Genomic DNA, 12,503 nt, shown 5'->3' on the forward strand with positions numbered 1-12,503 from the left:
ATGTTGTCCTAGAGGTGTCTTAAACTGTCCTCATTTTTAAAAATTATTTGTCCTTTTTTTCTGTTCAGCTTGAGTGATTTCCTCCACTCTGTCTTCCAGTTTTCTGATCCATTCCTCTGTATCATCTAATCTCCTGTTGAATCCTTCTAGTGTATTTTTAATTTTAGTTATTGTATTTTTCATCTCGGTTTGGTTCTTCTTTATATTTTCTAACTCTTTGTTAGAAACTTCTAACTTCTCACTGTGTTCATCCAGTCTTCTCCAAAGTTCTTTGAACATTTTTATGATCATTACCTTGAACTCTATTGCATAAATTGCTTATCTCCATTTCACTTAGTTCTTCTTCTAGGGTTTTGTCTTGTTTCTTTGTTTGGAACATATTCCTCTATCGCCTCATTTTGCCAAATTCTGTGTTCTTATTTCTATGTATTTGGTAGGTTGGTATGTTTCCTGATCGTGGAGAAGTGGCCTTATGTAGGAAATGCCTATGGGCCAGCAGCATACTCCCCTCTGGTCACCAGACCTCTATGCTTTAGGGGTGCCATCTATGTGGGCTGCATGGGCCCTTCTGTTGTGTCAGGCTGACTACTGTGGGTGCCTTGGTAAGCATGGGTGGCCTCTGATCAGGTTAGTTGCCAGGCCTTGCCTAGTGCAGAAGTTGCCAGTGACTGGTGTGTGGGGCCATGTCCTGGGAAGGTTCTGGGGCTGGTGTCAGCCTGCTGGTGAGTGGGGCCAGTTCCTGACTTCGCTGGCTGTGGGGCCCAGGGTTTCCCAGAGTTGATATTGACCCACTGGTAGGTGGGGCTGGATCCCTGGGCAGCTGGCCAATAAATATATGGAGAGGTGATGATCAGCATCATTACTAATCATGGAAATGTAAATTAGGACCATAGTGAGAAATCTTTTCATACCCATTCCACTGGCAAAAATTAAGAGGATCTTTTTATATTATTACTGAAAGGAGTAAAAATTGATGTAACTGCTTTAACTTACAGTTTGGCATTATCTCCTTAGGTTGAATATTCACATACCTTATAACTCTGCAGTTCCTCTTGTAGGGTATACCCAGGAGAATCTCTTATATATGTACTACAGGGGACATATGCACAAATGTTCATAGCAGCATTGTTCATAATAGCCAAAACTAAGAAGTAGTAAAACCCAGAAACAACCTGAATACCCATCAACAGAACAGATTTTTGAAAAGCGAAACAACGAAGTGTTGTATACAACAGAATAAACAACAAAGATATATAACGTTGTGGATGAGACTAAGTGAAAAAATAAGTCCCAAAAGGCCTCATTCTGCATGATAGCCTTTTCATAAAACTAAAATACCCTTCAAAAATTAAAATAAAAAATATAAGGATTACATATAAATGCAGGAAAAAACTATAAAAAAAACAAGGGAATAACGAAACATGGTTGAGCATAATAATTTTGGGAGTTAGAGAAACAGGGAGATAGGGTGAAGGAGGCAGAGACTATATGGTTAGAAATGTTTTTGTCAAGGTCTTAGCTTTTAGTTTGCTTTCACAATGTTAAAAATAACTAAATTGGGGCTTTCGTGATGGTCCAGTGGTTAAGACTCTGCGCTTCCACTGTAGGTGGCACAGGTTCAATCCCTGGTTGGGGAACTAAGATCCCACATGATGTATGGCATGGTCAAAAAAATAAAAAATAAAAGTAAAATAAAAATAACCAAATTAAATATCCAAACAAAGAGTTTGCCAAAATGAGACTGTGTTATGAACCAAGGATTGTGATTAATCCAGTTCTGTACGCCTGAGGTCCAAATAAAGAAAATAGATACCATTTATGACCCACATTAGGGAAAACACATACACACACACACACACATACACACTAAACCTAAGTTCTTTAGGATCATGTTGTTTCCTTTTGCTTTTTTTCTTTCCAAGAAGAAGCCTAAATACTTCAGTATTTGGGAAGAATCCCTTAGTTAAGGATCTTACACCTTTCACCCAGAAATCAGCTAGCTGTATCTCCTTTTGCTATTATAAGCAGCTTATGAATAGCAAATAATGTGTCCTTTTGAAGATGAATTTTCAGCTAAAAACAAGATTAAATGGCAAGGTAGCATTGGAAACAATTTGTTGATCATAATGTACATTGAAGATTCATTCAGATCAATAGCATGGACTAGATCAGGGTCTATTTGACATTTGTAAGCAGAACTTGGGTGATGTTGTCATGGCCAAATTGTCATCATTCTTTTTTTCTAATCACTTTTGCATTGTATAAGGAGAGTCTCTTCTGTGTGTTCAGTAGCACAATTCCTGTTGGTTACTAGAGGTTTGAGGAAGTGAGAACATTTTAATATTCAGATCCTACATAGAATGAGATGTTACCATTTAAAAGCCTTAAGAAATCTGTAGGTGGGGATTAAGGAAGCAACAAAATAAAGATCTCTGATATCTGGAATTTTGGGTTTTGCTATTGAATACAGAGCCCAGATATTACTAGAATTGCTTTCCCTTCAGTGGTTTGTGCTATTGTGAGAATTTATCAGTTACTGTCTTCTGGCATTCATTCCATAGAATTAATTCATGAGGATAAAGAGAGAAATGGCATGGCGTGGATTTTCAACATTTACATATTGAGAAATTTGGAAATTATTTCAAAGCTGAAGTTTGAAACTTTGACTTGCAGAATCCAGAGAGACAAAATTAGATCACTGATCAGAGATAGGTTGTACACTTTGCCCACTCGTAATTCATTCCTTTTCCCTTATTGGGGTCTAACTCAGCAAAGAGTATCTCAGGAGGACTGTAACTTGTTACCCTTGGAAGCTGGCTTTGCAATCTGAACATTCTAACTTTTTTTTTAATAGATCTTTATTGGAGTATAATTACTTCACAATACTGTGTTAGTTTCTGTTGCACACCAAAGTGAATCAGCCATATGCATACATATGTCCCCATATGCCCTCCCTCTTGAGCCTCCCTCCCATCCTCCCTATCCCACCCTTCTAGGTCATCGCAAATCACCGAGCTGATCTCCCTGTGCTCCCTGTGCTGCTGCTTACCATAACTGTTTTACATTTGGTAGTGTATATATGTTGATGCTAATCTCACTGTGCCCCAGCTTCCCCCTCCCACCCTGTGTCCTCAAGTCCATTCTCTATGTCTACATCTTTATTCCTGCCCTGCAACTAGGTTCATCAGTACCTTTTTTTTTTTTTTTTTTTTAGATTCCATATATATGTGTTAGAATACGGTATTTGTTTTTCTCTTTCTGACTTACTACACGCTGTATGACAGACTATGGGTCCATCCACCTCACTACAAATAACTCAATTTCGTTTCTTTTTATGGCTAAGTAATATTCCATTGTATATATGTGCCACATCTTCTTTATCCATTCATCTGTCGATGGACATTTAGGTTGCTTCCATGTCCTGGTTATTGTAAATAGTGCTGCAGTGAACATTGTGGTACATGTCTCTTTTTGAATTATGGTTTTCTCTGTGTATATGTCCAGTAGTGGGATTGCTGGGTCATATGGTAGTTCTATTTTTAGTTTTTTAAGGAACCTCCATACTGTTTTCCATAGTGGTTGTATCAATTTACATTCTCACCAACAGTGCAGGAGGGTTCCCTTTTCACCACACCCTTTCCAGCATTTATTGTTTCTAGATTTTTTGATGATAGCCATTCTGACTGGCATGAGGTGATACCTCATTGTAGTTTTTTTTTTTCCCCTGGGAATACTTATTTATTTGGTCTATTAACACCAAGATCTGCAAAAAACAAACAAAAAAACACAACTTCTAAACACAGAATAATAAAACTTGAACATTAAATTCTTCGATTTTGTGTAAGCTCTGCAGTATGGAAAATATACAGACTTCAAACAGCTGCAAAAATAGTGTCTTTGGGGGAAAATAGAGTTTCTACATCGATACAAGAAAAATAGGCATTTTTCTAATCCAGCCCAGTCCTGGGGCAGGTGGAGGGTGGAGAGTCACCATTTGCCACCCGGAGGAATGCCAGTTCTCCCTCTCCCCTACTACCCACCTGGGGCTGGGCAGGCTGGGCTGCTGCTTAAGACAATCTTAGGGTGAAAGCGAGATGAAAATGCCACTTAGGAAAACGCTTGGTTCCCCCTCTGCCAGCAGCTGGATTGGTCAAGTGTTATGGCCGTTTCGAGCTGCTTTGGTCAGCTCCTCCAATGAGAGGGAGGTAGGGGGATGGGACTGAGAGGATCGGGGAATCTATTCGGGTCTCCTCATCTGTGTCTGGGGAGGAGAGGTAAGGAAATCTGTGGTGTCCCCTCTCCTTTAATCATGGCCAGCTTGCTCCATGATAAAGACATGGGCCCCATACACTGTCCTTTGGACTCACACCCAGGGGTGGGGGACCCAAGACCTTCTGGTTGAGTTTTCCACCAAGTGAGGGGGTGACAAGAACACGGGTGTGACTTGTGAGCTGCCCAGCTTCTAGTGGAGGAGGCAGGTCCCCTCACATTCGAAGGGGCAGGGGTCCATCGGAAAGAGGACCCAGGGCTTTGACACAATAAATGAAAGTGCTCAAAGGCCAGGAGGGAAGGGCTCCTTCATCCCTCATCTCAGGGGAGCTCGGGAGGGGCCTGCCACCAAGGCTCTGGTCTCCATGGTGAAGTGGGGGTGGGGCCCTCAGACCACCAGGGAGCTCTGGAAAAGCGCAGGCTCTTCTGACGGTGGGGGCGCTGCCAAGACTCGAATGGAAGCGAGGAGGCCTTGGGGGGCCTCTGGATCCTTCCGAGGCGGTGGCCTGGGGCTGGCCGGGGGAAGGGGGGACCCCGGGCTTGAGGGGCAGTTACGGAAGATGAAGCCCATGCTGGGGAAGAGGGGCTTCATCAAGCTGACGGGGCAGAAAGCCGAGCCGGTTGGGTTGAAATGGACTTTGTTCTTGTCAGGACAGGAAGTCAGGAAGGCCAGGTCAGGACGTGGGGACGTGGCCTCTTCAAACACCCGCAGTCTCTCACAGCCTTCCGGGGGTTCCCGTTTGAAGATGTAGCTGTGATTGGGCCGAGGGGAGGCGGCAAAGGCAAGGACTGGAGATGGGCTGCCCTCTTCAAGGAAGGCTGGGTGGCCTGGAGGGGAAGCTTTGTCACTGGGGATGGACGTCAGCTCCTCGGCTGCACCCTGGTGTTCCTCACGGCCAGTCTGGCCAGAAGGCTGGGGGGATGCCAGGGGCATGGAGGGAGAGCTGGCAAGGTTTCCAGGCTCCAGGAGGAGGAGGGGATGATCACAGCTGCCGCTCTGGAGGGGAGCTGGGGCTCGGTGTCCGTCAGGGATTTCAAGGATCCGCAGCAGCTCCTCCTCACCCTGCTCTTTCACAAACACCTCCTCCAGCTCTTGGTTGAGCCCTTCCAGGCTCCGGTGCAGGCAGGGGCTCAGTCGCAGGACAGAGGACCCTGAGGGGAAGCTGGGAGGGGACGCCCTCAGTGCTCCCCGCACAGCATGGTCCCCTTGGAGGGGGAGCCCCGCTCCTTCTCTTTTCCACTGCGGCTAAGCTTTGTCCTCTGCAGCTGTTGCTTCAACTTGGTAATCTCTTTTCGGTGGTCTGTGCTGCCCCAGGACGCTGAGCGCTTGTGTGTACACGAGCTGGCCCGCTCACCTTCAAGCTCTTGCCAGGACAGGGGGGTCTGGGTGGCCTTGTCATTGGTACAGCAGGTGAAGGCCCCATCAGCATCTCGTGGCCACTGGCCCAGAAGGTAGGAGCTGAGGATGGTATCCAGCGAGAATGTACGCCGGACCTGGGGTGGCTAAGGCCTACACACTGGCTTTTCTGGGGCCACGGAACACGGGACGCTGGCTGCGCGGCCACTCCCGTCCCGGCGCTGGTGCGGCTGCTGCAGCTGGAAAGGGACGGTGGCCCTGAGCGGCTGCAGCCCAGCCCGGGGAAAGCCGGCGGGGGCTGGGGGAGAGCAGCCCCGCCGGAGGCCCCCTGCCCCTCCGTGCCCTGGCCCCCAGGCACCTCCGCCTCTGCCGCCCACTGCGGCCCCCGCCATCGCCCGCCCGCCTGACTGCTGGCCTGCCTCGGCCCCACAGCGAGCCCCACACTCTCATTGTAGTTTTGATTTGCATTTCTCTAATAATTAGTGATGTTGAGCATCTTTTCATGTGCCTCTTGCCCATCTGTATGAATATTCTAACTTTTGAAGTTTTGTAGGATATGGTCAGTTGGAGAAGACAGTGACCAGTGATCATTAAATTCAGCGTGCTATCGCAAGCTTGACAAACATCATCTAATTCCATGTATGAGCCAGCCAGTCTGAGGGTTTACATTAAGGTGGAAAAATTCTAGAAGCACTGTCAGCCTGTGTCTGTCTTTAGTTCCTATTTGATAATCTTCCTTCAAGTCCAGAGAATATATTTTTTGACGGATATTTTCATTTGTAATGAGACCATGGTCGTTTCTCATGGATCATGGACATTCATGAGTTGATTCAGCAGGGAGTCAGTCATTTTCTTTGCAAATGAGTGTGTCCAAACCAGGGAAATGGATGCTAATGGATCTTGGTTAATTTTAAGGGCAAGTGAAGAACAAAGTAGTCTGTTGTGATCTCTTTTTGTATGTTTCTCATTTGCTAATAAGCACAGTTAACTTACAAACAGTTTGTGTTTCCATACGAATTGTAAAATTTTTTGTTCTAATTCTGTGAAGAGTGCCATTGGTAGTTTGATAGGGATTGCATTGAATCTGTAGGTTGATTTGGGTAGTACAGTCATTTTCACAATATTGATTCTTCCAATCCAAGAACATGGTATATTTCTCCATCTGTTTATGTCATCTTTGATTTCTTTCATCAGTGTTTTAGCCTGAGAAAACCATAATTCAAAAAGAGACATGTACCACAATGTTCATTGCAGCACTATTTATAATAGCCAGGACATGGAAGCAACCTAAATGTCCATCGACAGATGAATGGTTAAAGAAGATGTGGCATATATATACAATGGAATATTACTCAGCCATAAAAAGAAATGAAATTGAATTATTTTTAGTGAGGTGGATGGACCTAGAGTCTCATACAGAGTGAATTAAGAAAGAGAAAAACAAATACCGTATGCTAACACATATATATATATATGGAATTCAAAAAAAAAAGAATGGTACTGATGAACCTAGTGACAGGGCAGGAATAAAGATGTAGACATAGAGAATGGACTTGAGGACACAGGGCGGAGGGGGAAGCTGGGGCGAAGTGAGATTAGCATCGACATATATACACTACTGAATGTAAAATAGTTATGGGAAGCAGCAGCATAGCACAGGGAGATCAGTTCAGTGCTTTGAGATGACCTAGAAATGTGGGATAGGGAGGATGGGAGGGAGGCTCAAGAGGGAGGGGATATGGGGATATATGTATGCATATGACTGATTCACTTTGTTGTACAACAGAAACTAACAGTATTATGAAGCAGTTATCCTCCAATAAAGGTCTGTTAAAAAAACAACAACGGTTTGGCTCTTTTGGAAGCCATTCCTACCTGCATTAAAGTATTACTGAACTGTCAGGCATCCTATTTATAGTTCTGTTCCCTTTGACTTCACATTTAAGTGGAAAGAGGTGGGTGGTGAGAGGCTATTTGATGTTACTCTTCTCACCTTATAAGAAACTGAAATTTTAGGATTGAAATTGTCACAAAGGCCTCTCAAGTTGTAGGGTTCTTTCTACCCTAGGAAATGTTTTTCTAGACTTGCGATCACTCAAGTCATCATCATTGAGGAAATCCAGTCATAGTCTTTCTGTGTGTTATCAAAGACCTAGTCTACTCTTCCCTGGAAGAAGACATTGGGGAATACCTAATTCACCAATGCCACTAAGCTAGCTTTACTCCCTTCCTTCCTTCCTTGTGTGAGGAACTCAGACTGATTTTTAACACCAGTAGGGTTGTAGACTTGCTTTTTAAGCAAAGGAATGATGATGTTCTTGAGAAATTTGGGAAGTTTAGTTTGAGAAGTAAGTATATAAGACCAGGTTGACTGAATAAGACTTTCTTGAGACTGCCTGCCCTTAAGAGAATGTGTGGTCTTGTCTGAGGGGAAGACTGTTTTCCTTTTAATGCTTTTGTACTTAAGAAGGAATACTTGGTAATATGTGTGATTCATTACAATCAGTTATAAATTTGAGCGATAATTATAAGAAGAAAACTCATTGATCAGGATCATACTCATCCCTGGACACTATTTGATAGTGGTTAGAGGCTTTGCTTTCAAGTAGGGGAGGGATCATAGGAGGAGAGTTGTGAGAGAGGAGTTTTTAAATTATTGTTGCATTTAATTTATACTTCCTAAATCACAGAAGCATGGAAAAGATTCTTCCTGAGATTGAAGGAAGGGCTTTGGTGTATACATTCTCAGTGACTAAGTCTTTATTGATTTATTTATTAAATTGAAGTATCGTTGATTTACCATATTGTGCTAATTACTGCTGCACAGCAAAGTGATTCAGTTATACATAAATATACGTTTTTTTGTATTCTTTTCCATTATGGTTTATCATAGGATATTGAATATAGTTCTCTGTGCTGTACAGTAGGACCTTGTTGTTTATCCATTCTGTGTATAAAAGCTTACATCTGCTAACACCCACCTCCCACTCTATCCCTCCCCCAACCCCCTCCCCCTTGGCAACCACCAGTCTGTTCTCTATGCTCAGTGACTAAGTCTTGATTACATGAGTAGATGACCTATTTTGTGCACATTTAAATTTTTGAATGATTTTTGCTAAGCCAGTAAATGTGATTTGGGGCTAATTTTCCCATCTCTGCATAATTTGATATGTTCTGAGAATACAAAGTAACTTAGATTATTTGATGTTTTTGGATTATGCATCCCACCACTTTCCTTTATGAGGACACATATTTAAGAATTACACATACATACATTCATTTCTTCATCAAATATTTACTGAGTGCCTACTGTGTGCCAGGCCCTGTTCTAGAAGTTTGGCATGCATCTGTGAACAGTAGACAGAAATCTCTACCTATTTCTTTTTTATTTTTAAAATATTTATTTATTTATTTAGTCTGTGCTGGGTCTTAGTTGTGGCACGTGGGATCTTTGTTGTGGCATGCGGGATCTTTTAAGTTGTGGCATGCGGGATCTGTAAGTTGCGGCATGCAGGCTCATAGTTGCGGCATGTGGGCTTCTTAGTTATGGTGTGCGGACTCCTTAGTTGTGGCGTGCGGACTCCTTATTTGTGGCATGCGGACTCTTAGTCATGGCATGTGAACTCTCAGTTGTGTCATGCATGCAGGATCTAGTTCCCCGACCAGGGATTGAATCCAGGGCCCCTGCATTGGGAGCTCGGAGTCTTACCCACTGGACCACCAGGGAAGTCCCTCTACCTATTTCTTTATGAGGATTATTAACTGTTTATATGAGGAGGTCCTTAGAGTACATTTATTCTTCAACTTTTTATTAACCCTGTTTTAATGATGGAAGGGAGAAGAACAAAACTAGGGATATCTGACTTCAGGAAAGGAGTTTTTGCAAAAATGATCTATTTGGTAACAAAAATGTCACTATTGCTTACATCAGTTTTAGATCTTGTCTTTGGAAGTGTGGTTCACACACAAATATTAGTCACATTGCTTTATAATCAATTCTAATTTTTTACATCTCTCTCCAAATTTGCCTGCTTGTTCATTCACTTTACTTACCACATTGGCTTTGAATGATCTTTCACTTTCTGAAAATAAAATCTACCCTTAAAATCTGGTAATTGCCTCTGAAGATATTTAAAACAATGTGTTGGAGGTAATTGTAATATCAAAAATAAGATCATGGGCCCCCTGAAGGCAGTAGCCCTCTTTTGTACATATAATTTCAGGCATCTTTATTAAAAGTAAATCTTGTTTTACAGTGACCTTGAACATATATTCTCTGTTAAGTGTGTATCAGAATATACCTAACCGGTATCAATCTGAGCCTGACTGTAGGTGATTCTGTGATTTAATTTGCAGTAAGTAGGCTTTTTTTTGTTCTTCACCCTCACCAGGTATACAATGTTTACATGGCAGGGAGGCAGTTGTGTTCTAAGCGGTACCGGGAGTTTGCCATCCTACACCAGAACCTGAAGAGAGAGTTTGCCAACTTTACATTTCCCCGACTTCCAGGGAAGTGGCCATTCTCTTTATCAGAACAGCAATTAGATGCCCGACGTCGGGGGTTGGAAGAATATCTAGAAAAAGGTAAGCCAGCCTATTAAACTCTACTATCTTGAGTAAAAATAGGGTCTAGGTATATATTGCAGCTCCTAAACTGCATAGCTAAGTTTCCTGAAACTCAACAGTGAAAGTAAATCAGGTTTTTGACTTAGGTGTTGAATGATCTGAGCTTTGAAGCCAAGAGTAAAATGTTCAGTACAGCAATTAATAGCCTATTTTATTGACTCGCCAAACACTTAACAACAACAGAAAAATGCATAATTATTTTTTGATGCATTAAGGACCTTTATTTATTTGTAGGGTTATATTTTTGCACACAGCAAACATATACAGACTCAGCAACATGCTAAATTGATTTGGGAACTAGATGGGCAGTATTTAAGACATTTTTATGAAAGTGATTTTGGTTCACTGGCATGTCCTACTTGAAAATTCCTTATTCCTCTTACACGTGTCCATGGATAGGTTTGATGAGTTGTAGGTAAGCTAATGTTCCCTTTTTCTAAGTAGGTTATAGGTAGAAATATTAAAACTTATTTGTTATCTCAGGACCTCCAAACAATACATTAGGAGTCTTTGGATGTGGATGCTGAAAAGTTTGTCTAGAAAGGCAGGGAGAAATGACACAGATCTCCTGAATAAGATGGTTCAGTTTGTGGCTCAGAGAAGAGACCTTGTTTTGCTACGTTATAGTTACATAATTTGCTAGGCATGCAATAGGCTTTTCTTTAAAATACTAATTTAACAGAATAATGGTCTTATGTGGTATTTAATAATTCTGTGTCCTTGTAGAAGAACTAATTGACCTAGTTGAATTTTTTTTAAACTTTGGTAGAGAGCTTTATCCCTGAAGAAAAACCATTTCCCCCATAGAAGGTAGTTAAACTTCATCTATTTTTAGCTTTTCTCTAACATGGAATGGCCTCCTAACACAGCCTTTGGGAAATGAGAAAGAGTACAATTTTTTTTTAATAAAATGAAGTAAAATCAGCAGTGTAATTTATTATCCTCAGGAGAATGTTAGGAAATTAACTCTCTTAGATATAGATGATTACCTACCTACCTGCCTGTTTTCTTTTCCTTCCTTCTCCCTTTCTCTCTCTTTTTTTTAGTTGTAGTTGTTTTGAAGTTAAAGTTAGTGAGGTGAGAAGATGAGAAGATGTGCTCAGCTTAATACTTGATTACCTACCCATTTTTTTCCAAAGTGGCTTTAAATGCTTATGATTCTCTTACTGGCCTGCTCCTAGGCCAAATAGATATTTTTCTTTGTAGTTTAATTTTGTGTTTATTCCTAATTGACCTTACCCTTGCTCTATTGTCTAGCTTATTAATAGTTAACAGAAGACAGCAAAGTTAGATTTACTGAACTTTTATTTCTCTTTTACAGGTAACTTCCTTTGTCTATGTTTAATATTTTTAATAAGCTACATCTTTGTACGTCTATTATTCCTCTGTTCTGGTTCATATTTATATAAATGTTTGTTGTGCCGTAAAATATCATGTGTCAGGGATGGCATACTACCTCAGCACTGCCTGCTAATGATGATTTATACTTAAACCTTGATATGTTCTTGACTTTATATTCTTGATTTTAGGGCCTCATGCCAGATTCTGTCTTTGTTTTCTATAGTGTGCTCAATACGAGTCATTGGTGAGAGTGACATCATGCAGGAATTCTTATCAGAATCAGATGAGGTAGGTGAATACCCACTATAGTGACTATTTACCTCTTGGCTCCTTGTGGGGGAAAATAAATTAAAGATATCGATGATGGATTGAATTGCCATAAATTCTCTAAATGACTGTTTTTTCAACTTCCTTTTGTTATGTGTCCTGCTTATCCTTCAAGACCTAGTGCTAGGTCCACCTTCTCTTTGAAGCCTCCCCTGATATTCAAGGGATGCACATTGATTTTTCATTCCACCAAGAACTTCTGCAGTCAGTACACATAATTATCACCTTGTTGCTATCTCAGTCTCTAATTTTTTTTTTTTTTTTTTTTTTTTTTGTTGTGATACGCGGGCCTCTCACTGTTGTGGCCTCTCCCGTTGCGGAGCACAGGCTCCGGATGTGCAGGCTCAGTGGCCGTGTCTCACGGGCCTAGCCGCTCCGCGGCATGTGGGATCTTCCCGGACCGGGGCACGAACCCGTGTCCCCTGCATCGGCAGGCGGACTCTCAACCACTGCGCCACCAGGGAAGCCCTCTAATTTTTTATACATATAGTCAGATGATCCCTTTATAATTTTACTTTACTAGATCATGAGCTACCTGTAGGTAAGAGCTAAATCTTTTTTTTTCAGCTTTTTGAATATAATT

At 41.8% G+C, this 12,503-nt stretch overlaps 1 protein-coding gene and 1 pseudogene across 1 annotated transcript in view; one reads left to right on the forward strand and one right to left on the reverse strand.

The window, feature by feature from the left end:
* Positions 1-12,503, forward strand: part of SNX27 (sorting nexin 27) — an 84,502-nt gene that overhangs the window by 43,090 nt on the left and 28,909 nt on the right. Inside the window, 2 exon segments of the mRNA XM_027097841.1 lie at positions 10,018-10,210; positions 11,817-11,881. Coding sequence (XP_026953642.1) covers positions 10,018-10,210; positions 11,817-11,881 — 258 coding nt within the window.
* On the reverse strand, positions 3,848-6,018 carry LOC113615425 (protein FAM117A pseudogene; annotated as a pseudogene).

This window comes from Aethalodelphis obliquidens, unplaced genomic scaffold (assembly GCF_003676395.1).
Source record: "Aethalodelphis obliquidens isolate GAN/ISIS:26980383/991018 unplaced genomic scaffold, ASM367639v1 scaffold116, whole genome shotgun sequence".
Taxonomy (NCBI): Eukaryota; Metazoa; Chordata; class Mammalia; order Artiodactyla; family Delphinidae; genus Aethalodelphis; species Aethalodelphis obliquidens.